Source organism: Podarcis tiliguerta (assembly GCF_965153285.1).
Source record: "Podarcis tiliguerta genome assembly, chromosome: 8".
NCBI classification, from domain to species: Eukaryota; Metazoa; Chordata; class Lepidosauria; order Squamata; family Lacertidae; genus Podarcis; species Podarcis tiliguerta.
In genome coordinates, this window is record NC_139541.1 from 22,711,155 (window position 1) to 22,735,812 (window position 24,658).

A 24,658-nucleotide genomic window follows, 5' to 3' on the forward strand; every position below is an offset into this window, starting at 1 on the left:
TGAGCATTCCGACTCCAGGGTTATGACAGGCAGTGCTAAAATAGCAAGAGGTAATTGATAGGGATATGTCACGGTATGTGAGGACAGAGAGATGGCAAGAGAGGCTGGGCAAGGTCTTGGAGAGCATTTAAGGTAAGAACAAAGAGTTTGTGCTACACCAAGGAATGAACAGGAAGTTGCTGTTGTGTCGATTTCTTTCTTTAAAGCAGCAACAGCTTGATCCCTGTACTAGCCTTTCAGTTTGAAGGTTTCTGTGTAACCCTTGTTTTGGTTTTAGCACCATGAGTGTGTCCAACAAGCAAAAGAATCCTTTTATTTCTGACTTCTGTCAGGGCTGAACAGAAGGTGCAGTTCTTGTTTCGAGCTGAATTCAGCCTTGCTTACTGAAGGCAATTATGTATGAGTGTTGAGCTGCGAGGTGGTACACGTTACATAATGCACATTGTGCATTTTGGGGGAAACCACCCCCCCCCCCCGTTTCCCCTCCTCCTGTGTAAATTTGCATGAATGATGAGTTTGAACCCTGGCAAGGGAACTGCTTGATCTGGACACACTGTCCCTAAGTCAGCATTCAGAAACAGACTGGCCAGTCTTTGGCAGACTACCTCCCCCAACCCCTCCGACCCTTTTAATATAGTCAGGTAATATCATACTCTGCAAACACAGGGCAAATAATAGCTTACGAGGCAGCTTTCGGATTTTAAACGCTTGCTTGTGATCTTGTTTGTTAAAACAAAATGAGTTCAGTAGATTTGCATTGCTCACCTGACTCTTAGAGTAGTTGCCAGGCCAGGCGTATCTTTGCACATGTTAAAATGACCTACCTGAGAAGGGGACTAGCTCTCGTGTCCGCTCCTTGTGAGTTCTTGCACTTCTGCACTTCGGATCCTCTTAACTACAGAACAATAGCTCAAGTCTTGCACAAATTAACGAAGGCAGCAGTGCTCCTCGTGTTACAGTTTTTCTTAAGCCAAATGAGCAGACAGTCGGGAGGCGGGGAAAACAAAGTACTGAGCTGCCCGGCTGCTTTCTGGAAAAGGGGCCCTCCTCTTTTACCGTCTTCACCCCTAAAAGACACTCACATAGAAATGAAGGAGAGAGCTGTTCTCTTGACCCATTCCTTCTCCTTTTGTAAATGTGCTGCAATCCTACAGGGAGTTAGAGCTCTGAGCAGATCCTTGGCCATTAGCCATCATCTCAAGGGAAAATGTGTCTTATAACAAAGGAGGTATGTGGCCCAACTCCTATATATAACAACAACAACATTCTGCGATCTGGACTCTGACCTGCGGGCATAGGGCGGTATATAAACTAAATAAGTAATAGGCAACAAAATTGGATTATGCAGAATACAGAAAACCAAGCAGTTGAAGTATGGCCATATCTAGCATTAAAGGTTATTATTACATGAAAGGGGATTCAAGTTACAAGAAAGGAGTTTCTGGCTAAACATCAGGAACAACTTTTGACAGTGGAACAGACTCCCAGTAGTGCTGATGGACTCTCCTTCCTGGCAGGTTTTTAAGCAGAGGTTGGATGTCCACCTGTCATGTATAGCTTATGAAACAACAGCTAAACTTGCCAGGCAGCCCCACGGATTCCCCCAGGAGGAGTAGATGTGCTGAGTTTGAATGTAGATTGTCGTGTTTTGCCTCCTTGCCCCACTAAGAGACATTCTGGGGAGGGGTGTGTGGAGAGGGATTGGGAAACCTTTCTTTCACCTTCCCAAGGCGACGTCCTCACACTTTGGGAGAAAGGGGATCAAAGGAAACAAAGCACAGAAGGATAAGCGAAAAGCTGCCCCCGCTGCCCTTTCTGAAAACCAGATTGCCTTGTTTGGATTTTCTGTGTTAGCAGGATAAAAGCATGCTATATTCTCATGGGGTGACGGGTGAGGAAGGAAGTTTCTAAGCTTCTCTGCCAGCCTGTTTTCATCCTAAGGAGAAGGTGCTTTGAGAAGTAGCTGTGCATGTGCCTCTTTTACAGCAAAGTGGGGGGTGGGGGTGGCGGGACTTTACGCCTCTTTTCTGCAAAAGTGATCTGTTAAAAAGAGTATTGGTTGCTTAATAAAGTGTAGATTGCCCTCTCGGTGAACCCGCCAGTGACTCTCCAGTTGGGGTCATTCCAAGTTCATTCTGTGGACTTTTGACTGCCTTCTGTGTATGTGAAAACAGCCGGCAGCTCCTGCAGGGATCACTCATTCAGGCCTGTAACACAAAACTATTCCCCCGTAGGCACCTGCTGGGCAGGCTCACAGGGGGTCCTGGGGCTGGGGGGGGCGGCGGAGGGCAGGGGGGTGACAGCCCCCTTCCCACATTGGGCATCTGTAGAGGTGGAGAAGAACTGGGCCCTCCCCGGCAGGTCCTCTCGACTGGCCGGGCATCCCTATAGACAACTCATTAGACGTCTTTGTGGATTACCCAGCAACATGCTATTGTCAGAATTCATTACGAGGCCGGGTTAACGAGGAGATGCGAGCTAATTTAAGAGCCTTTCGCTTGGGCTCCGTGACATAAATTGGGGGTAAAGAGGATGCCGTCCGGCTTGGTGGAAGGAAAATTTGCTGCTACCTTTCTGGCGGCTTCTGGGTTTGGGCCCTATACAACCTGAATTTGAGCCTCTCTTAGAAAAAAGACAAAAAAGAATTGCAAATTCTGCCAGAGTCAATGCACCACCAACACCCTACCGGTCTGAGAATTGTTAGTATGTTGAGATTTGTGTGTGTTTATTCCACCTTGAGATCCTGGCTTGCCAGCCCATTCCCACAATACGCCAGTCTGAGATTGTTTCAAGTATCCTGATGTTGAGGGCAAGTGCTATGAAGCAGACTTCTCTTGCCATTTATTTTTTTTATTTTATTTTTGAGTGGGGAGGGGCGGTAAAAATGTCAGGCTTTTTGTAGAAGCGACACATGGGCCAAGTCTATTGTACGTCTGCTTTTCGCTGAGTCCTTTGGTGGCAGCATCTTTGCCGTTTTGTACTACATGGCTTCTGTTCCCAGGAAGGCACTGCAAGGATTCTGGTGTTAAACATGTCTTATAATGCAACATTGCACCAAATTCCTGTCTTTATATTTATTGAAATAAATGTCCTGGTAAATTTGATAACCCTGTGAGTGAGACAGTGAGGCACAAACCACAGATCACGGTTTGCCTTAGATGGACATTGAGACAGGCGGTGTAGACTTAACTAGAAAGCCATTCCTTGTTTATTTCATTTTTTTTATTTTTCAGAGCTAGTTTTTCAGTGTGTGCATTTCAAGTCAGATAGAGAATGTTTTAAGTTTCTCAAGAAAATATCTAGCTATATCTGTATGTCTGCAGGAAGGTGCTGTATTGCCTTTATCCAACATTTCATATATGTTAATTTACATTCATTCATTTTTAAATGATTAACAGGGTCTTTTTTGTGGTGGCAGCCCAACATTGGAATGCTCTCCCCTTGGACTATTAGGCCACAGGGTAACACTGAGTAGATGAGGCACCATGCAGAGATCTTCCTGTTTCGTCCAGGATCTTGAATGTTTAATTGATTTTCTGTGCTGTTTTGAGTGTTCTTTTGCTACCGAGATGGGGAATGCGATCCAGCAGGAGGGCTGGATCCTGAATGCCTTCACCCTGAGCAGGCCACTTTGACAGGTGGGTGGGGCCACACACCTATCAGTCAGCTGACGTTTCCATGCCATCAGGTGATCCTTTTCTTCCCTTTGCAGTGTGACTTGAGTTGAAGTGCTGCAGCAAAGCAAGTCTGGCACAGACTTCAAGCCCTGCGAATGGAACTACCATATTTACTCGAATCTAACGCTCACCTTCTTTGGCCAGATTACGTTGCGAAAATTAAGGTGTGCATTAGATTTGATGGCACATTTATATTCGCCATTTTTTGGTTTCAAGTTTTTGAAAATTGAGGTGCGCGTTAGATTCAGTGGCGCATTAGACTCAAGTAAATACAGTAATTCCAGCAGGACATTCATTTGATGACAGGTTTGAAAGGTGCCGAATCCAAGCCCTGCTTGCCATGGAACAACCAGGAGACCATTTTAAGGCTCACTATCGTTCCTTTGCCACCGCATCATATACAGCGTCTGATGTGGAGCAGGAGGTTGTGGCTCTGGATGGGGGAACATGGGTTAACAGGGTAAATTAGGACCCTTGCCGGGCTTAATTAGACCCAACAAGTCAGAGGTTCCTTACCAATGTGCCACTGTGTTACTGCTGCTTTTTTGTGTATATATTTGATCAGCGTTCGAAAATCCCTGTATTCTAGGTGCATTTTGCGACAGAGAATTTCATTAGTGCGAGCTGTTTCTGAGCTCTGGGTGCAGTACTGTGCCTAAGATTTCAGATTAAAAACTGCAGAGTAGAAGGAAAGGGGGACCTTTTCCTGCCTCCCCACTTCCAGCCCCTCTCTGAAGATTGGAGAAGAGACCTTCTTAAGAATATTAGTGGGGTGGACAGGGGAAGGACTAGACCATATGAAAAATGAACATAATATTTTAGCTGCAGTTCTTTCATTTTCAGCTTTGTATTCTTGTTATAAAAAAAGCACGTCTAGACATTTTGTTGTTGTGCCCATAATCTAGGTTTAAGGTGCCGTTTAGCTCCTAGCTTTCATATCTCAGTTTCTAACACTGTACAGTGGTACCTCAGGTTACATACGCTTCAGGTTACATACGCTTCAGGTTACAGACTCCGCTAACCCAGAAATAGTGCTTCAGGTTAAGAACTTTGCTTCAGGATGAGAACAGAAATCGGGCTCCAGCAGCACGGCGGCAGCAGGAGGCCCCATTAGCTAAAGTGGTGCTTCAGGTTAAGTACGGACCTCCGGAACGAATTAAGTACGCAACCTGAGGTACCACTGTATTTGATATCTATTTAGTTTCTGTCTATTGCTGTTTGGATGTGAATAACCGTCAGGAGCCTTCTTTAAAAAATAATAATCATTGAGAAAGGGCAGAATAGAAACAGTGTTTGCAGAGTTTTTAAAAAAAGAAAAAGAAGAACCTGCTGTGCTGTTTCAGCTGCACAGAAATGCCTTAAACATTAACCTGACCTTGCGACCTGCTGCAGAAGCAAGGCAGTCCAAAGGTACAGGGCTGGCAATGCATCTTTTTGGAGAAGGGTTGTAGCTTAGTGGCAGAGCATCTGATTTGCCTGCAGAAGGTCCCAGGTGCAGTGCCCAGTGGCATCGCCAGGTGGGGCTGGGAGAAGACCCTGCCTGAAATCCTGACGAGCTGCTGCCAGTCAGTGCAGGGTCAACAGCACTGAGCTAGATGGACCAATGATCTGGCAGTTTCCTGTGTTAGTTAATTCCCTTCTGCCTGGGCATTGTGCCTGCTTTAGAACTCTTCACAAGAATTGCTTGGTATCTCTGAGCCCAGCAGTGCAGATTGTGTGTTGCTATTGTTAACTTTCCATTTGTTTTTACCTTTTTGTAAGGGGCTAGCCAAAAGGGACGCGGGTGGGTTGTGGGTTAACCCACAGAGCCTAGAACTTGCCGATCAGAAGGTCAGCGGTTTGAATCCCCGCAATGGGGTGAGTTCCCATTGCTCAGTCCCTGCTCCTGCCAACCTAGCAGTTCGAAAGCATGTCAAAGTGCAAGTAGATAAATAGGTACCGCTCCAGCAGGAAGGTAAACGGCGTTTCCGTGCGCTGCTCTGGTTCGCCAGAAGCGGCTTAGTCACGCTGACCACATGACCCAGAAGCTGTACGCTGGCTCCCTCGGCCAATAAAGCGAGATGAGCGCCGCAACCCCAGAGTCGGCCACGACTGGACCTAATGGTCGGAGGTCCCTTTACCTTTACCTAAGGGGCTAGCCATCTTCTCCCAGCTCTTAACTCTGTAGGCTTAGCTATGGCTACATATACATTTGCGTGGCACCGCAGTGTGTTGCTTCCGAGCTGCTCCACTCCAGACTTAACCAAACAAAGGACGGCTTTGCTGAGAACTGCTTCTTGCATGCATCATGAAATAAACTCTGGGAGTTCCCAGGGCTAATCAGGCAGATGAGGTGGAAACTGGGCATGTGTCATTTGAAAAAGTATTGGTGGAGTGGCTGGAGAGAGTGCTGTTTTATTTAGTTGTTTAGAAATATTTATGTACTTTATTGCAGTTCTCTGAAATAAATCTGAAAAGCAGATTGCAACATAGTAACCCAAAACACTTCCTCTCATAGCAAATTCAGATGATACTGATAGCTGTGTAGTGTAGACTTCAGCACAAAAACAAACAAACAAACCTATTTTTAGAATAAAGCAAAAGGGGGGGGTGCGCAAGCACGTTCTGAAGTTTCACCCCCATCAAACTCCCGACAATGTCCTTGTGGAATCACAGAGGAGCAGCAAGGCATCCCACAAGCTGTTCCTCATTTCCCAGACTCATTAGGCTGCATTGGGACAGGGGTATAGTCCTGCAGAGGAAGCCATGGTCCCTAAAAGCCCTCGATGCTGCCATTCATCTTTGTGGCAATGCCCAATGCAGGTCTTCTCTGAGCCCGTAACACTGTCAGATAAGCCTGGAGTCTAGGAAATGGTGGCTACAATGGTGTGGCCTCAAAAAATTAAATTACAAAGCTAATAAAGTCTGGTGGATTGAAGTCTGGGTTTGTTATGTATTCATAGAATTGTAGAGTTGGAAGGGATCCCAAGGATCCAATCGCCTGCAGTGCAGGAATCACAACCAAAGGATCCCTGACAGATGGCCATCCAACCTCTGTTTAAAAGCCTCCAAGGGAAGAAAGTCTACCACCTTCCAAGTTGGTTCCATTGTTGAACAACTCTTGCCATCAGAAGGTTCTTCCTAATTCAGGAGCTATGAACCTACTAGATTTAACTTATGAACCAACCAGTTCTGAAGCCCAGCAACGTCACTACGAGTCACGCATTCAGCGTTAATGAAAGTTCCATGTTTGTGTGTTTGTTGTCTTTAACAGTTCACTGGAACTTTGTCCGATGGGTTGGGGAAGACAATGGATAACCGGCATCAAACAGAACGAGAGTACATTCGATACCACGCTGCAACAAGTGGGGAGCATCTCGTAGCTGGCATTCACGGACTGGCTCATGGTAATGTACAAACATAGAATTATAAGGTACACCCCCCACCCCCGCAATACAGGATTCCACTGATGGACAGTTCTCACTGTCAGTTCTTCCTTATGTTTAGCTGGAATCTTTTTTTCCTACCCTCTGGAGCAGGAGAAAACAAGCTTATTCCATCTTCACTGTGGCAGCCCTCCAGATATTTGAAGATGGCTATCAAATCATATCATATGTTCGTAAAAAAGATGGTGCAATAGGCATATTGGGGCTCCCTTGAATGAAAGGCTTTAGAAGAGCAATTATTTTTACAAGCGTAGCCAGACAGGGTCTGTCCAAATTGTACTTTTAAGAAATTTATGTCCATACCTTCCCGGTGTGTTCAATCTTACAGCGGCCATGAATTTCTTAGCATTATCCTAGAATCCTAGAGCTACTTGTGCCACTAAGCATGCTCATTGTCTTCGACAGGCATCATTGGTGGATTGACAAGTGTCATAACCTCGACGGTAGAAGGTGTAAAAACCGAAGGGGGGTTCAGTGGCTTTATATCCGGCCTTGGGAAAGGACTCGTCGGAACTGTGACCAAACCGGTGGCTGGTGCTCTAGACTTTGCCTCTGAAACAGCCCAAGCAGTGAGAGATACAGCCACGCTTACCGGCCCCAGGTTAGTTAAATCTCCCTTTTTTGGTGGGGTGGGGTGGGGTGGGGGGGAATGATGACAGTACCATGCAGAGTCACATGCGGATTATCCAAAGCATTTTGCAGCAAAACAATTTCCTGGCTTGGCCTGGCAACAGGTTTCCAGAGATGAGTTCCGGGAGAAGATCTTCTGTACAATGTACAGGAAAATGAGATCTTTCCCTTGAAACCCCTTTGCCCTTCTCCTCCCTCTTGCCCTCCCAAACTGTTTAGTGGCTTTGAAAGGCAGGTGAGAGGTTTAAAGGGAAATAGCCCTTTAAACCTGCCTCTGTCTCTCTTTTCACCTCCGCACCCCTCACTTTCTCCCTACAAAGGGGACGGTGGCGAAAAAGTTCATTGCCTCTTCCTCTGCCTTTGCTGTTGCGGAAGTGTTTCTCAGCTCAGGAAAACAGAAGGCGATGGGTTAAAACAGACAATGGGTGTGTTATGGATCTGTGGTCCTCAATGTTCTCGGAAAGGTAAAGAGGTGGAATGAATTTTCCTCGCTCACCTCCCCATGCAGTTGCATATAGAGTGTGTGGGAAAGCAGGAATGAATGGATAGGTTTGCCAGTAGGCTGCTCGGAAAGGGGTCGGCTTGGGCCTTTTTCTTGTCCCCTTATTCCCACCACATGTAAAAGGTCCTCTGAGAATCTTTAGCGGTTTAATAATTGTTCTAAAGATGCAAATCTGGGCAAGTGGCCCTCAGCAGGGACCAGGAGTGCCAGCTTAGCCCCGCGATTGTGGGTGCCCAAGGCTGCGGGTGTCGTGCAGTGTGCAAGGCCCTGGCGCTGTAATTTGTGGGTGCTCAGGGCCCCAGGGAGCCGGCACCTATGGCAGGGACACATGCCACAGTCCCTTTTGCCTGATGAACGTGCAGTGTTGTACTTTGACCAGTTTTTAAAAGCATCTTCTGACCCACTTAAGAAATACAGTGGTGTCCCAAAAAACAAAAGGGAGGAATACTTTCAATTGGACTTGGAAATACAAGGGGCTTTCCTAAAGATCAATTAACGTGGAGAGTTTGGAGGGCGCCTTCTTCTGCATCCAGACTGGGTGGAGAGTTGCACTCTGCTGAAGTCTTGCTAATACTCCAAGCTCTCAATGTTGCTCGGCTTCAACCCAGCCCAGTGCAAGCCAAAGGCAAAAAAAAAAAAAAAAGCTGTGTTGCAAATGTCTTTTCCTTCTGTTGGCTGAACTCTAAATACTCCCTTGCACTCCAAAGCCCAGAACAATCCATTTCTCATTCGAGTGTCACTTATGTAAGGCTCTTACCAGATCTTGAGAAATGAACAAAATCCATTTCTTTCCCTTGGAATTGCTATGAGAGTGCATGAATCACTTTCAGTTAGCCTCTTGGATGTGTATTTCTTAGTCCTTGTAGATTTGCTTCTGGTGTGGGATAACCACCTCTCTCTCTTCTCTGTTCCCCCTCTCCATTGCCATTTTGGCATTTGTGAGCTGCGATGGCTTTCCCGGAACTCCTATAATCACATGGAAATTTTGAACAAGAGGAAAGCAGGGGAATTGCTACTCCCCCCACCCCCGACATTCCCCCTTTTCCACACATGTACACAGACACAAATGCAGTTTGCAGAGCCTTTTGAGCAGCGAGAAACAGCCCTGAGATGCAAGTATTCATGTGATGCTTTCAGAGCAGTCGTCAGAATGAGAGACGAAGGGAAGCCACCTTCATTAGTCTTGATTCCATCCTTGGGCAAAGCAGCACCTAAAAATATGTAGACATAGAGATTCCATCCATAACGGCAGAAAATGCTGCTACTACTACTTTGCCAAACCTTTATTAATCATTGCAAATATAGGCCATCATGAAACATCCGTATATAAAATGTTAAAATATAATATATATACACAAATAGCCATGCAAAAATATGCAATAACGAGGATTTTCATTGGAGTTTCTTAGTGCCATTTGCCACTCTGAAAGAGATACTATTGATGAAAAACTCAGCCATCCTTGCAGTTATTTCCAAGTTAATGTCAGATAGATAGAATCTGATATTGTCATTGTGCCATGATGTCAGACTGCCAGAAAAAGGGGATAACACATGTTTGTGTAGCTTGTTGTACAATGGACAGTAAAAAAGAATATGTTCTGCTGTGTCCGGCACAAACAAAAAACATCCACAATGTCTATCATTTCTGGGGATGTTTAAATATCTGCCCTTGACTAAAGCTGAAGTTCAGTCAGGCTAACATAAAGGCCCTGCGTTGGACTGGAATTATTAATTTTGAAATATAAGTGACCCTGTTATCTGTTGTATTTAAACCATAAAACTTGGGGGAGCGAATTTTAATTACAGCTGACTCAATGTTTTGTTTTTCAATGTCCCTTAATTGGATTTGAATATTACGATAAATATATTGCTCACTTGAATTATACAAGGGTTCCAGGTCAATACCAGTAGATCTGATTTTGCTTTGTAGGAGTTGAAACCATCTGGATTTATAAGAGTCTTTAAGTAAGTCAGAAAGCAGACTTGGAGATTGACAACAGAAATGGCAACGCAGCCAGTATTTTATAGTGCTAGCCCACAACCAATATTCCATCGTGTGTATACCTAGTTCTGCAACATCTGTGGCATTGGTACAGACAGGAGGGTTGATGAATCATTCGTGTCCATGCTCCCTGCCTTTGCAGCAGGATCTTTTTGTTTTATTTATTTATTTACATTTACACCCCACAATTCCTGCAAGGAGCTCAAGTTCTTCCCCCATCCCCATTTTATCCTCCTTACAACCCTGTGAGGTAGGTTTGGCTAAGACACAACGACTGCCCCAATGCCTTGAAGTAGACCAAAGAATTGTAGCAGAATTAATTGGCTCTTTGACTCTCCAATATCTCATATTCATCTACACTGACTTCCCAGGGGTCTTTTTAACAGGAAGAGGTAGGTTTTGCGGGTTCTATCAGATGTTTTTCAGACAGTGTTATTGCTGAGACATGAACTCAGTTGTTATATACCTGTGTAGCCCATTTGTTCAGGGGGCAATTAGAACCACTCCCTTCATTTTCTTCCCCCCTACTGCCCTTGATTCAACCCCACTGAGATCTTGAAGATGATAGATTTGGGCTGGATTAGTATGCAGTTTTTCTTTCTGTTCCCAGACGGATGGCTGATAGTACTTGTGTGCCATCTTTGCAAACCCTTGCAGCAACAACAGGAGCTTTGCTGGGACAGAGATTGGCTTGACAAATGCATCTGCTCCCATGGAGCTGTGAAGCCAGGTGAAAAACAAGACAAGGCTTTTTACAGGTTTCGCAGTTTCAGGGGCTGGGAATTTATGCAGGTTGTGGACTAAAACAAGCCCCCTGCACCCCTGCAGGAGGGTGTTTTGTAAACTATATAGACTCACATGCTTCCAAGCACAATTCAAAGTGTTGGTGCCGACCTTTAAAGCCCCAAACGGCCTCGGCCCAGTATACCTGAAGGTGCATCTCCACCCCCATCGTTCTGCCCGGACAATGAGGTCCAGCCCTGAGGACCTTATGGCGGTTCCCTCACTGCGAGAAGTGAAGTTACAGGGAACCAGGCAGAGAGCCCTCTCGGCAGTGTCGCCCTCCCTGTGCAACACCCTCCCATCAGATGTCAAGGAAATAAACAACTGTCTGACTTTTAGAAGACCTCTGAAGGCAGCCCTGTATTGGGAAGTTTTAAATGTTTGACGTTTTACTATGTTTTTATATGCACCGTAAGCCATCCAGAGTGTCTGGGGAAACCCAGCCGGATTGGGGGATTAATTAATTAATTAATCACTCTCTCTCTCTCCCTGTTCTGCAGTTGAGCCTACATACAGGCTTTCTGGATATGTGCAGAGGCAAGGGAGAAAAGGAAAGCATGATGTATATTTATATATCTTATCTACCAATCTGCCATTTACATGCCTGAAACCCTGGAGAACCACTGTGAATCAGTGCAGACAATACAAAGAAAGGTGTATCAATGGTCTGGCAATCTAGGGCAGCTTCCCGTGTTCCTGTGGAAGGGCCATAGCTTAGTACTTGCATGAAGAAGGTTGCAGCTTCAACCCCCAGAACCTGCAGGTAGCCCTGAGCGAAATGGGACCCGTTATCTGACTTGGTTTAAGGCAGCTTCCTATGGTCCTATGAGTTAGTTCTCTGTCCAGGAATTACTTCTCAGCTCTGCTGCTTGAGAACCTTTTAAACTGGAGATCCCAAGGCTAAAACCCAACAGCCTTCTGCTCTGCTGCTGAGCTGCAGGTCCTCCCCCCCCTCCCTTTTAGCTGTTCTCAAGCATCACTGCAGCGGGGTTGAATTTGGCAGCAACTTTAAAATGTCAAGGCTGGACAGAGGGATATGACTGAGCTTCACTCTGGCCATTTTCTAATGTTTATCCCTTCCCTGTTGCACTGATGCTACAGGTGAGCGTTGCAAAATAGCACTAAAAGCACATTACTGACTGCTTGCTTCTGCCAAAGTTAAACAAGCAGGCATGCTTGTGATAAACTGTGCTACAAAGCGGATTTCCTTCTCTGGCATTTTCATGAAGAGAACCTTTTAGAGAGAGAGAGAGGGCGCAAAGACACTGTAAACAGGAACCGCATTAAGCATTGCATTGTGAACAGGAACTATTGAAAGTGGTGCGGCGAGGTTTGGGAGGAGTGACGGAACACGAACTTGCTTTGAACCCTCCTGCCTTAAGCAGGTAATCAGAGCATTATTGGTAGTGTCTGTTATAAGTGATATGCTTCTGGGTTCAAGCAGAGTTCAGCCAGAAATCCTCATCGCAACGAAACCTTCCCTCAATCCAGGGAAGGCCTACTCGGAAACGTTGCCGGGCAAATGCCTTGCAGACTCCATCCACACCTGTGGAATGCAAAACACCCCGTGGCATTGGCTCTGAAAAGCTGAGAGTTGACAGTGTCATCATGCAGCGTATGTCTGAATGCTGCTTTTCCCATCAGTGGAATGGTGAGAGGAGAAGCTGTGCTTTGCAGCAGACACAAGAACCTCTGTATGGGGCTGGAGGGAGAGTTGGCAACTACACACACATACACCTGAGTAACCTGCCTTAGCCACATGTCTTGTCCAGTCGGTGCATCCTTGGATGCAGCTGCAAATGCTCCAGCCAATCGCTATAAATTCTTTTAATTGGTGGTAGCTTCCTTCTTCCTCTTCATTCTGTTTTATTCTCTGTGTTCCTTTCTTTCCATTTGACTCTCATACACTTGCTTGTTTGGCAGTAATTCGGTGTTGGGGGTGGGGGTACGGTCATCTAAGTACACTGGATAGATAATTCCAAAGTGTTTCCCCTTTTCTTCCTCTCTTCTCACCCTCCCTTGCCCTGCAGTCCCACTCTCCATATTAGGAAATCTCCCTCCAGCAGAAACGAATCCTAGAATTGCAAAGGCAGCCTGAGGGTCATTTAGTCCGGTAGTTCATATGCAGTCACATCTTGCCTTTCAAATACTCGAGAGCGAAGCTGGTAGAAGCTGGCATAGACTTGGCATCCATTGGTGTTCGTCCAAAAAGAGATGTGGGGGAAGGCTAAATACATAACCTGTTTTCAGTCGCATGAAGCGAGCAAGCATGGTCTACTGGTGGCTACTGAGTGTTAGTTTTAAGGGCAAGAGGCCCAGGTTTAAACAGGAGCCATGAAGCTCAGTGGCAGAACTTGAGCCACTTTCTGACCATCCCTCAACCTCATCAACCTGGAGAGGTACTTGTGGTTTAGAATGGGCAGGTGAAGAACCGCCCCCACAACCCTCGATTTAAAACGCGGTCATCATTTTTTCAACATCCACCGGTTCACCTGGGAGAGCCGGCACTTTTGTTGTATTTTTGGAGTCCGCTACCAAACTAGCCAGATACCAGCATGCAGCCAGGTCCCAGCACTTCCTTGCGGACACTGCTGCCGTTTCCCTCCAGGTATGCCGTGTTGCGGAAGGTTGGCGGTGCGTGCCGCCTGAAATTTGGCCTTTTGTTGCGGGGAGTGCTGTGTGTGTGTGTTTGTGTGTTGTGCTTGCTGCCGAGCCGTGAGCCTCGGTGGTGCCGGAGCCCGGGGCCTGCTGGGACGGGGTTTACACTTGAGCTGTCCTTTTGCCCTTCCCCTGAACTCTCTTCATTTCAGTCATGAGCAAACAGTCAATGCCTGAACTAACAACCCTGCAGTTCTCCAAAGCACGTCTCGCTTACAGTACCAAACAAAGGGAGGCCCGCGTGGGCCGGCCCAAGCCGAGGAATGCGGCTTCGGGGTTCTGCTCCATAAATTTAGCCAGCACGACAAAAAAAAGGGGGGGGGAGATAATCTGAACCTTCGTGATGATCTGAAAAGGGGGTGGGGGCGGGGAGGAGGTTTGCGTCCCATTGATTGCGGTCTGGCGCGATGCCAGGCCCCGGGCCTGACCGACAGTTGAACCATATCGTTAAGGCGTGTAATACTGCTCGAGTTTTGTACGGCAGCCAATGAGTACATATCCAAAGGGCAAAAGTTTAGAAGGAGTTGAGGCTGTCCTATTTAACCCTCTCACACTGCATGTAATGTATACGGGCTCCTGCTAAGGAACAGCTACGTTGCCTTTTTTAAAAAGAAAAAGGGGGGGAGAGTAAACATGCAATTGTTTTTACTTCCGAGTCTGGTTCGTAAAGCGAAGCTGACTTCGGGGAACAATGCCGGATTGATGCCTCCTCCCATCCCCTGCCCCAGTTTGGCGCTCTAGAGAAGGGGCCATCCATGGTTTGGATGTTTGTCATTGTGCATCAGGAACGGGCCTTGGGACGAGCACCCTGCACCCTTGCAGGAAGTTCTGGGGCGTGCATAATTTCCCCTTGTTTCTTGGGTTAGCTGTGTAGGTCTGACAGGAATGAAGTTGGAACTGCAGGCGGGAGCTCGGCTCTCTGAATCTGGCCCTTTCTTTACCAGTAAAGCTTGTGAAAATTACGACACGGTGTTCTGATATTGGTGATGAGTCAGATGTGAGAGGGGCTGCAGATTTGAATTTGCTTAAAAACACAGTCCTTGCATAAAGCAGTTCAGGTTCCCACCCCTCCCAACACACACGCTTTTTCCATTTGTCACCAAATTTGACGTTTTTGCAGAGAGGCCTATGTGGGGAATTTACATCGGGGAGGGGCGTCTTCTGGAAGTTGAGTTTAGAAAGGCAGGGTTGAAAAAGACACATTTTATGGAGGTGTCTGATTTTCCAGATTCATTTTTGAAGGTTCTCTCCTTTGCTTTACAGATGTCTGTATGCTCTTAAATTGGGGTTCTCTCTCGCTGTTGCAGCCTTGAACTCAAGTCCCGGATGCTCGTTATCATTTTGTGGCTACTTAATGTACGCACACCCTCTTTTACCAGTTTTTTCACAGCTCCCTCCTTTCCCAAGCAGTAGGAAGTTCCAAGGCCAGTTGCTGCAAGCAGTCCCTTTCTTGTGAGGAGATAGCATTTGCAGCTCATGGCAGTGCAAAATATCTGCTTGCTTACTAATATACACAGTGTACTCTGCGGGTGCAGGGGGGAGAAGTATCCCTCCAGCGACAATACTAATCACCTAATTAGCATCAGTTCCTAAGGCCAGCCAGCCAAATCCTTATCCCTCAGGGGCCAAATTGAACCCCTGTGTGGGGTTGCCCACCTCTCAGTTACCTGGTGTCACAGTGACATCGGGTGACGGGGTGCTTTGAAGTCCCAGCAGTGGTCACAAAGAGCCCTGCACGGTGCTTTGAAGTGCTGGCAGCCAGCTGAGTCTTGGAGCCTCAAAGCACCAAGCAAGGCTCTTTGCAAGGAGCAGAGGGGGATTGTAAGGAGCCTTGCTCAGCACTTGGTGAGACCCTTCAAGGATCGGCTGGCTACAGAGTTCTCCCTGGGGAATTCAGCAGCACAGCCTTCCCTGCCAGTGCACTGTGTGGAACACACTTTAAAAGTCTCCATTGTGCATTGGCCACTGGGTCTCCATCCCATAAGGTGTCGGGTGTGGGGAAGGTGGGCATGCTTAGGTAAAAAGCGGTGTGGCAGGCCAAGCTGGATCATAATTTGGCCCACAGACCAGAGGCTCCCACCCTTGCCTTAGGGCAAAGAACACATTGGGTCCATTTAGCTCATTTTATTTTATTTTATTGTTAACTTTGCTGCATTAAATGCGCATTCTGTAGCTGACCTCCTTTGTGATGTTTTATTTTGAATTCTTTAAGATAATATTTTAGTTTCCTGGTAATTATGTTGCTTTGAATGTATACTTTGCATTTGACTTTCTTCGCTAATCGTTTTGGATCATTTTTATTTGATGTTTTAATGTGTTGCAAACAGCTTTGAGATTCTTCAAAATGTAAAGTGGTATAGAAATGTTGTTGTTGTTCTTCTTGTTGTTGTTGTTACAGACTAGTAGAGACCCTCCAGCATTTTAGGTGGAATCATTTCCCCAAATCCTCTTATCTGGAGATTTCAGAGATTGAACCTGGAGCCTTCTGTATAAATAGTATGTGTTTCACCTCTGAGCTAGTTCTTCCTTGCAAATGACTTGCTGGTCTCCTGTTGCCGCAAGCTTAGCCGATGCAAAGCCCAAAATTTCCAACTCTGTCGCACATTTCTAGCCACCAAAACCTTTTCTCCATCTCCAGGCCAGTGTGTATAGTTGCGTTTTAAAGAAAGCCATGTGAAAATCTAATTTTGGCTAAATAAAAGCTTTCGTTTGATATTACTGCAGCACACAACAAGCGTGATAGTTCCTTCTAACAATTAGGTAGAAAAACATTCATTACCTGTGCCAGCTACTTTCCGGAATTGTCTGAATCAATGGGGAGTTGTAGCTTTGCTTTTCTATCCCGGTAGATCCACAAAGTGCTTTGAGATTGACATACCCATCATAAATAACAACCACTAAAACCCAGGACTAGGGAACCTGTGGCCTTCCTGGGTGTTGCTGGACTCCAACTCTCATTCCAGTTCTTAGGGATGATGGCAGTTGTAGTCCAGTAACCCCTGGAGGGCACCAGATTGTCTAACCTAAAGGCATTGTTGTGTTTCTCCCCTCTTGCTCGGGGGCAGGTTCCTGTTTTCTTCTAAAATAGTGTTTTCTCTTGTTAGCTACAAACAGGGCTTACAGGCTTCCTACCAGAAAAACGGGTTTTCTTTGTGCAAATCATAAATGCAGGTATTTCCCAGCCAGCCACCCTTTGCCCCCCACCCTAGGCAGGGTTAAAAGCGTTTGCCTGTTTCTGCGTGTAGCACCTTCCTTTGGAGCCACATAACACACCACCACACTGGAAAAGCAACTGCGATCAAGGTTATTAAAGAGCTTTGCTTTCTTCCTTTCATATAGCCGTCTGTACCTTTCCAGCAGCTTCTGTAGAGCTGTATTCTGGTGGTCCATTACTAGGCTTCAGAGAAAAGCCACAATCCAAAAGGAAGGCCATCTTAGTTGTTCACAGATTCTGTTATGTATTCATTTTATACCCTGCCCATTAGCCAAAAGGTCTCTTGGAGCCGCTTACAAAAACCAGTCCCTGCCTCACAGGCTCACAGTTTTAAAAAGACATGACACACGAGGTAAAAGGAGTGGGAGGGAGAAGGGGAAAGCAACCTCAGACATAAACCTCTTTCCAGACATAAACAGTTCTTTAAAATTACAGCCAGTATCTGTGATGGTTCCAGCTGCCATGCCCTTCCTTCCTTCCTTCCTTCCTTCCTTCCTTCCTTCCTTCCTTCCTTCCTTCTTGGACAAGCACATACCCACCAGTTCCTGTTGAAGCAGAGAAAGCATAGGACCGTATCTTAAGACTGGGTGAGCGTGACAATGGGATTAAGCATTTCAACATTTATCCACAGAATTCATCCACAAAGTTTTCATTATCCAAGTTTAAAACTCCTATATTATCCCAATATGCTTTGGATCGTGTAGATGGTGAAAATAAAAAAAGTTGGACTGCGCTCACTCGCCTTTGGGGGAGTAGGTGGGTGGCAGATCCTTCTTCTAGCAGCAGCCACAGAGGCTGCAAAGAGCAAGTTCTGATGGATACAAGCTGTGCATCTGAGCCATGGGCGACCACTAACAGCAACTCCTCTGAAGATAACCAGGATCAGGCAGGGATATAAGGAATCAGTCGCTCCTTAAATGAACACAGGAACCTCAAACTTTGCCCAATAACGTATCAGCAGCCAGAGTTTTCTTGGTCATTGGGAACTGTGACTGAAAAGGAATTTGGATGGAGAGGGACCCAGGTGGCACTGTGGGTTAAACCACAGAGCCTAGGACTTGCCAATCAGAAGGTCGGCGATTTGAATCCCCGCGACGGGGTGAGCTCCCGTTGCTTGTCCCTGCTATTGCCAACCTAGCAGTTCGAAAGCACGTTGAAGTGCAAGTAGATACCACTCCGGCAGTTTCCTTGTGCTGCTCTGGTTCGCCAGAAGCGGCTTAGTCATGCTGGCCACATGACCCGGAAGCTGTACGCCGGCTCCCTCGGCCAATAAAGCGAGATGAGCGCCGCCACCCCAGAGTTGGCCACGACTGGACCTGATGGTCAGGGGTCCTTTACCTTTAAGGACAACCTGATGTGTCAAGCCAGTGGACCTTCTAGTCCAGTATTGGTTCTCACAGTGGCTGACGAGGTGCCCCAGTGGGAAGCCCACAAGCAGGACCAGAACATAGCAGCACTCTCCACCCCCCTTGCGGTTTCCAGCAAACTGGTACTGAGAAACACACTGCCTCTTGACAGTGGAGGTGGAACATAACCATCAGGGGTACTGGCCATGGATAGATAGCCTGATCAATAGCCGCCCGGGTGCCAAACGTGGTCTTGAACAGTGGCGCTCTGTCCCGTGCCGCTCAGCCTCCTGGGGACGCCGTCCTCGGCCTCTCCATGCCTCCATTCAGCGACGCTCTTCCCTGCTGTGATGGGTAGACACGAGGGCATTTCTGCTTTGTGTTGGCTTTTGTGTGCCTATTAAAAGCGAATCAGCAAATGTGTTGAGTGTTGAGAGTTGAGTTTAATGTAACACAGATGTGAGCGCAGAACTGCCATTCATTCTGCTTTTTCGGATCTTCGGCTTTTTGGATTTCATCACTGTGTGGCTTGTTATTTACAGAATGTAACTTGAGACAGTGGAACAAATCGTAGGATTAAAGAAAAAAAAGGAAATCGAGTAGTGTGGAATGTTGCTCGCTGTCCAGACCAAACAGACCAGTTTGCCAAAACACTGATGGCCTGCACCAATTAATGTAATTCATGTTAGCACCAGCAGGACATAATTTAGAAGGCAGTTGACCTTCTTACCATCATGATTAGATTTTTATCATCATCATCATCATTACCAGGTTGAGCATCACAGAATGAAAGAGTAGCAAGGAAGCAGGAATCATGGTATCTTTTGAATGGAGGTGCCTTTGGTCATTGCTTGGGTGGGACTGCTGAGAGTCTTTTGCCCAATACAAATAGATATTCCCAAGCTGGGAGGAAAGGTTTTAGTAAGAGCTGTGTTCCCCTCCATTGAACAACAAGCGACAAATAATTATAATTGTAGCCCACTCTGTTTAGAGCGTCATGTGGCGTGTGTGAAGCAGGACTGTTGCCACCAGCCAAGTAAACCCATTGAATTAAACGGACACAAGTTAGTCACGGACATTAACTTCAGTGGGGCTACTCTTGAGTATCAGATGCAACCCCTTGCCTTAGATTCTCAGGGGGCAGTGTTTCAGCGGCTGCCTGCCCCCCTTGACTCCCGGTACAAATGATGCAAAACAACAAAATCACTTTTTCTTTTTGTTTTTAATTTGGATAATTTACGTAGGCTGCTGAATTCTGTTTCCTCAAGTCGCAGGGCTTTACTGGCTTTGGGGGAGAATGCGTCTGGCCCCTTTCTTAATGCATCTATGCACATATGATGGAAGAGACTCGCAAGAAAGAAAGAAAAGCCAAGAGACAGAGTAGGGGGGAACAGCTACAGAAGAGCAGCGGTGGTGGTAATAGAGTTCATAACTCTTACCTTTGAGCTTAGTGCCACATTTTTTATTTAGCAAAGTGGCACTCTTGAAGAAGACGTGCAAATAGCACTATTGTCCCGTAAATGTAGCCTTTTTTTTTTTAAGGGGGTGGGGAACGCATGTTTGATGAAAGAAGGCCTGTGTGCTCCTTAGCCAGGACCCATGTTGCTAAAGGGGATGGGGGCTGCCGAGGTATGAGAGGAGGAAACTAGCCTCTGGAGAAAACATCTGCAAGAAGCCAGTCAGTCTTCTGTACTTTGCCAAGAGGCTTAAGCAGGGAAGAAGAAGAAAAACACCTCCAGTTACAGTGCATGATTTGTTCATCTATTTCTAGATCAAACGCGCAACAGCAGCAGCAGTTCAGTCTGGGGGGGGGGGGGTGCGGGGAACTGGGGAGCACGAATTGCACAACGAGCGTGGTTGTAGAGTCACGTATGAGCAGCCCCTGGGATGCTCCGTGCTGGCAAAAGGTAGCGCAGAAAAATAAAGCAGCTCTAGGCACCCACAAACAAACTTCTGCATGAAATCCAGGGAGGCGCGTAAGTGTTAAGTCCAAGGTGGGTGACTCGGTGTGAAGACACCCTAGTGGCTACCTGGATCTGCCTGCCCCACAGCAGTCAGATTGTTGGGCTCTGTTAAGGGCGGAAAGAAAGCAGAATACACTGAGCACAGCCCCTACCGGAGAGGGGGGGCAACACCCAAAATGGCATCTACGAGCAAGGAACCCTCTTTATCCATTCCGGACACCAAGGCAGTGTCTCTAAACAAGAGCAGAGAATAATAATGTGATACAGTCTCTGATCTTTATGATAAAATCTGGAATACCTTGCACAAGACACTTGGGTTAGGATTGTGGAGAGAAGGTGGAGGAATGTGTGGTCAGAGCCAGAGATTCTCGGTATGTGAAGTGGGGCTCTTTAAAGAAGATAAAGTTGGTCAGAGGAATGTTGCTTTGCCCCCAATGCCATCCTCCAGGACAAGCTCAGACTTCATTTGAGACGTCAGATCCTGGACACTTCAAGAAAGGGGCTGTAGTTCGGTGGTGGAGCATTTATGCATGCAGAAATTATTAAATTCAATCCCTTGCACCTCCAGATAGGCCCTATAAAGTCCCAGGGTTTCCCAAACTTGGGTCCCCAGTTGTTTTGGGACTACAGCTCCCATCATCCCTAGCTAGCAGGATGAGTGGTCAGGGATGATGGGAACTGTAGTCCAAAAACAGCTAGAGACCCAAGTTTGGGAAACCCTAATGTAGACAATATGGAGTTGGATGAACCCAAGGTATAAGGTAGCATTCTGTGCCCTCTGGTCCTTAAAACAAGTGGGATGTATCATGGTTTCCTCACTTTCCTTGGGCTTTATTACCTTCTGTTGAAGTTCTCCCTATGCCTTCTTTATGAGAGCTGCACAACTTAATGAAGGAAAGGGTTTTCTTAGGAGTGATGCCCCAACTAATGGAATGCCCTCCATAAAGAGACGCTTCCAGCATCTTCACTATAATCTTTGATGCAAAGTCAGAAAGCTCATACTCTTACTCACCTATTTCATTTCAACTCACTTCAGGGATGTTATCTGTTTCATTGTTGTACTTGATAAAGTTGGCAGTACACCAGTCTGAAATCCTTAATAGGATAAAGGGTGGTATGCAAACATCTAAAACAAATAATAAATGTTTTGACTTACCCGAAATGTGCTGTTGATTCAAGACAGCATGGTCCTGCTGCATGCTCTGTGCAGGGTTGAGAGCTGGAGCTTCTGCCTGCCTGATTTGCTTTCCTGTGTTTCTCACGGAGGCCTTGGTCAAATTCCTGCCTTGGCTGCCCATCTGCAAAATGGGAATAAGAATGACCTTCTTTACAGGACTCTGTTTACGGTCCGGAGCACCTACAGAGATTGCTGCCTCAGTTTGCAAGTTAATTACATAGGGTTGGCTCCAATGTTATTCCTACTCAATGTAGATTAGTTTAACTTAACAGATGTGGCTGTCTTATGTTCATTGATTTAAATGGGTCTACTCTGGGTATGGAGGCAAGCCACACACAGAACACTATTGTATATGTGCATCCATGATCTCCACTTGCAAGGGACTGGTCAGCTGGGAGGGTAGACCAGGTGCTGTTGCAAGGAGCCTAGCAGATATTCATTCGAGCTTTGATGGCCTTTTTACTGGCTTTAACATGTCTGTATTGTATTGTTGTGGGTATCAGTCTGTCTCGGGAGACAATGGAGGAGTGTGCCTTTGAGGGTGAGGTCAAACTCTTGGAAGGTTACAGTGTCCGCTGTGGCTGGAGAGAGCAATACTGGAGAGACATTATTTTGTTGCAGCTGGTTGTGCTGCTGCAGATGCACCATGGCATTTCTTCTCTCTGCGCTCCTCCCGGCGGTCATTCCTTCACCAGTCACTGCTATGGATGCACTGTGCTTGTCTGCAAAGGATCGCCACGCGGCCGGGTGGATCTCGCCAACCATCACGTCACGTTTGCAGGCGCCCTTGTAACACAGAGTTGGTCTGCCAACAGGCCTGGTGCCTGAAGCCAGTTCGCTGGATCCTGCCATCTTCCATTCTGTGGTCATGGCCAAGCCATCATAGACATCACTGAGACAGGAGTGTCAACCTGCTGGGAATGTGGGCTTGGGAAAGCGCATCTTTGTTTGAGACTCTGCCCTGTCGTGTGATGCCCAAAATACAGTGTGTTTTATTTTGTAAGCTGTATTGATACTTCTTTCTAAAGCAGTGATGGCCAAACTTGGCCCTCCAGCTGTTTTGGGACAACAACTCCCATCATCCCTAGCTAACAGGACCAGTGGTCAGAGATGATGGGAATTGTAGTCCCAAACAGCTGGAGGGCCGAGTTTGGCCATCACTGGTGTAAAGTGACTAATAAGTCACCTGTAAATTGTTGTTCTAATCACCGCCAGGGGGAGGTGGGAAATTCTGCTTGTTTATGTACTGCAGTGGTCCCTTGGCTTAAGAACTTAATTCGTTCCAGAGGTCCATTCTTAACCTGAAACTGTTCTTAACCTGAAGCATCACTTTACCTAATGGGGCCACCCACTGCCGCCGCGCCGCCGGAGCACGATTTCTGTTCTCATCCTGAAGCAAAGTTCTTAACCTGAGGTACTATTTCTGGGTTAGTGGAGTCTGTAACCTGAAGCGTCTGTAACCTGAGGTACCACTGTATATAATTCCCCTTGGGATAGAGTTCCTAAGGGAATTCTTCAGAGAGTTTCCTTACTGAATAGTAGGTAGAAATTGGGTTGTTTGCTGGTGGATGGGAACAAACACGCTACGTGCAATGTTTCTACGTTGGCCTTGGCAGCCCAGTGGATTAGACAAATTTTCAGTATGCTGGGGGTCACTTAGGCTGAAACGTATCTCAGTGCCATTCCGTATTATGGCATTTTCGTGGTGACTAATGGGTTGTTTTTTTCCCCAGCAAATTGAATTTGACTGACTTGCAAATGAAATTATGATTGAAATAATAAGAATAACATTGCGTGTCTTGTTTATGATTGACAGGACGCAAGCGGAAAGAGTGAGGAAGCCGCGGTGCTGCAGGGGCCCACAAGGACTCCTTCCTCGATACTTGGAGAGTCAGGCAGAAGGGCAAGAGGTGCTGTGCAAGCTGACGGAGAACATTCAGGATGAGTTGTAAGCACCAAAGCAGTTTGTCCCTTTGCTCCCCACATTCTCTTTAAATGCCTTCTCGTGTTTTGCAGACCGAGAGGCAGCTCGCTGCAACGCAGTTTTCATTTACTCTCGTGCGATTCCCACCGGCGTTAGGAAATTCCCATGTGGGTTGCATCACCCCCTTGTTGCAACAGCTTTGCCTGCTAGCACATTATTGTTGCCCCTCGTTTCCTGAGATGAAAACAGATTTTTAAAAACCAAAACAGGATTCTGTTCTTGTACTCCTTGCCCCACCACCGCACATGCCTTATCCAGTCAATTATAAAATCTGGCTGTAGACAAACTAAGAGGTGGGGTATAAATGTAAGCCTCTTTTCATTGCAGCATCCGCTTAAAGGTTTCAAGCTGAAAGGCAGTAAACAGGAAGGAAGGGCCTGTAAGAGACTGAGCATCGCTTTGCAACTGAGCATGCAAAAATGGGAGCATCCGTCCTCTCCTTTTTAATGCATCTCAATTTGTGCCCTTAAATTGTGGTCTTCTGTGGGATAAAAGCATAGAGAAGAAACTACACACACACACACACACACACACACACACAACTGAGTGAGCCACAAATCCCTGGAAGTGTGATTGCACATGGTTCCATTAAGTTACGCACAAAATTGGAAAAGCCTTTCCTGTTAGCCAAGTTCCTCCTCATTCTGTGGTCACATTGCAAGGCTGTAGTGGACAGAAGGTATCAAAACACACTCTTTTTTGTCACTACCTGTCAGGGAACTGCCATCAGCTCAGGGGCGAGAGGGGAAAAGGCGGATGGATTACAGAGAGCCCCCAAAGATCATGGGAAGCAGCACTTCCTTAGCGGAGGAAGGAAGCCGCGCCTCTAGTGGGGAGGAGATGCAGGACTCGGAGGATGCAAGGCGGTGCCAGGACACCTTGCCTGAGCAAAGCGGGGAGGAGAGAGGTCCTCCGTTACCCACGCCCTCCTTGCGCAGTAGGCTTTTGCGCAGAGAGGGGAGGCACAGACTGGGGGTCAAGAAACTACTCTGCTGGGGAAGATTTAAGGACCGCCCACTCTCAGATTCTGCCAGTGAATGAGCAAGACATGGAATAGAGGCATTCTAAAGGTTTTTTAGCACCAATAAGAAAGCTTTAGAAAATACTAGTGGGGCATATTGCCTGATTGCTCTCGAGCAACCACCCGATACCTCTAACACTACTGGTAGAGAATAAGTTCGTAGGAGGCAGAATGCTGCTCAGATTATTCTTATATCTGTTCATTTTTTTCAAGGATCTCACAACCCTGAGAGGTTGGACTCCCAACTCCCATCAGCTGCAGCCAGCATGGCCTGT

General features: G+C 46.7%; 1 protein-coding gene across 13 annotated transcripts in view; it reads left to right on the plus strand.

Annotated features, from left to right (window-relative positions):
* Positions 1 to 24,658, plus strand: part of VPS13D (vacuolar protein sorting 13 homolog D) — a 115,500-nt gene that overhangs the window by 85,797 nt on the left and 5,045 nt on the right. For all 13 annotated transcript variants that reach the window (XM_083452025.1, XM_083452029.1, XM_083452033.1 and 10 more), the window contains 3 exons: positions 6,931 to 7,063; positions 7,508 to 7,703; positions 23,195 to 23,326. In XM_083452025.1, the coding sequence (XP_083308151.1) occupies positions 6,931 to 7,063; positions 7,508 to 7,703; positions 23,195 to 23,326 (461 nt within the window). The remainder of the gene's footprint in view (positions 1 to 6,930; positions 7,064 to 7,507; positions 7,704 to 23,194; positions 23,327 to 24,658) is intronic.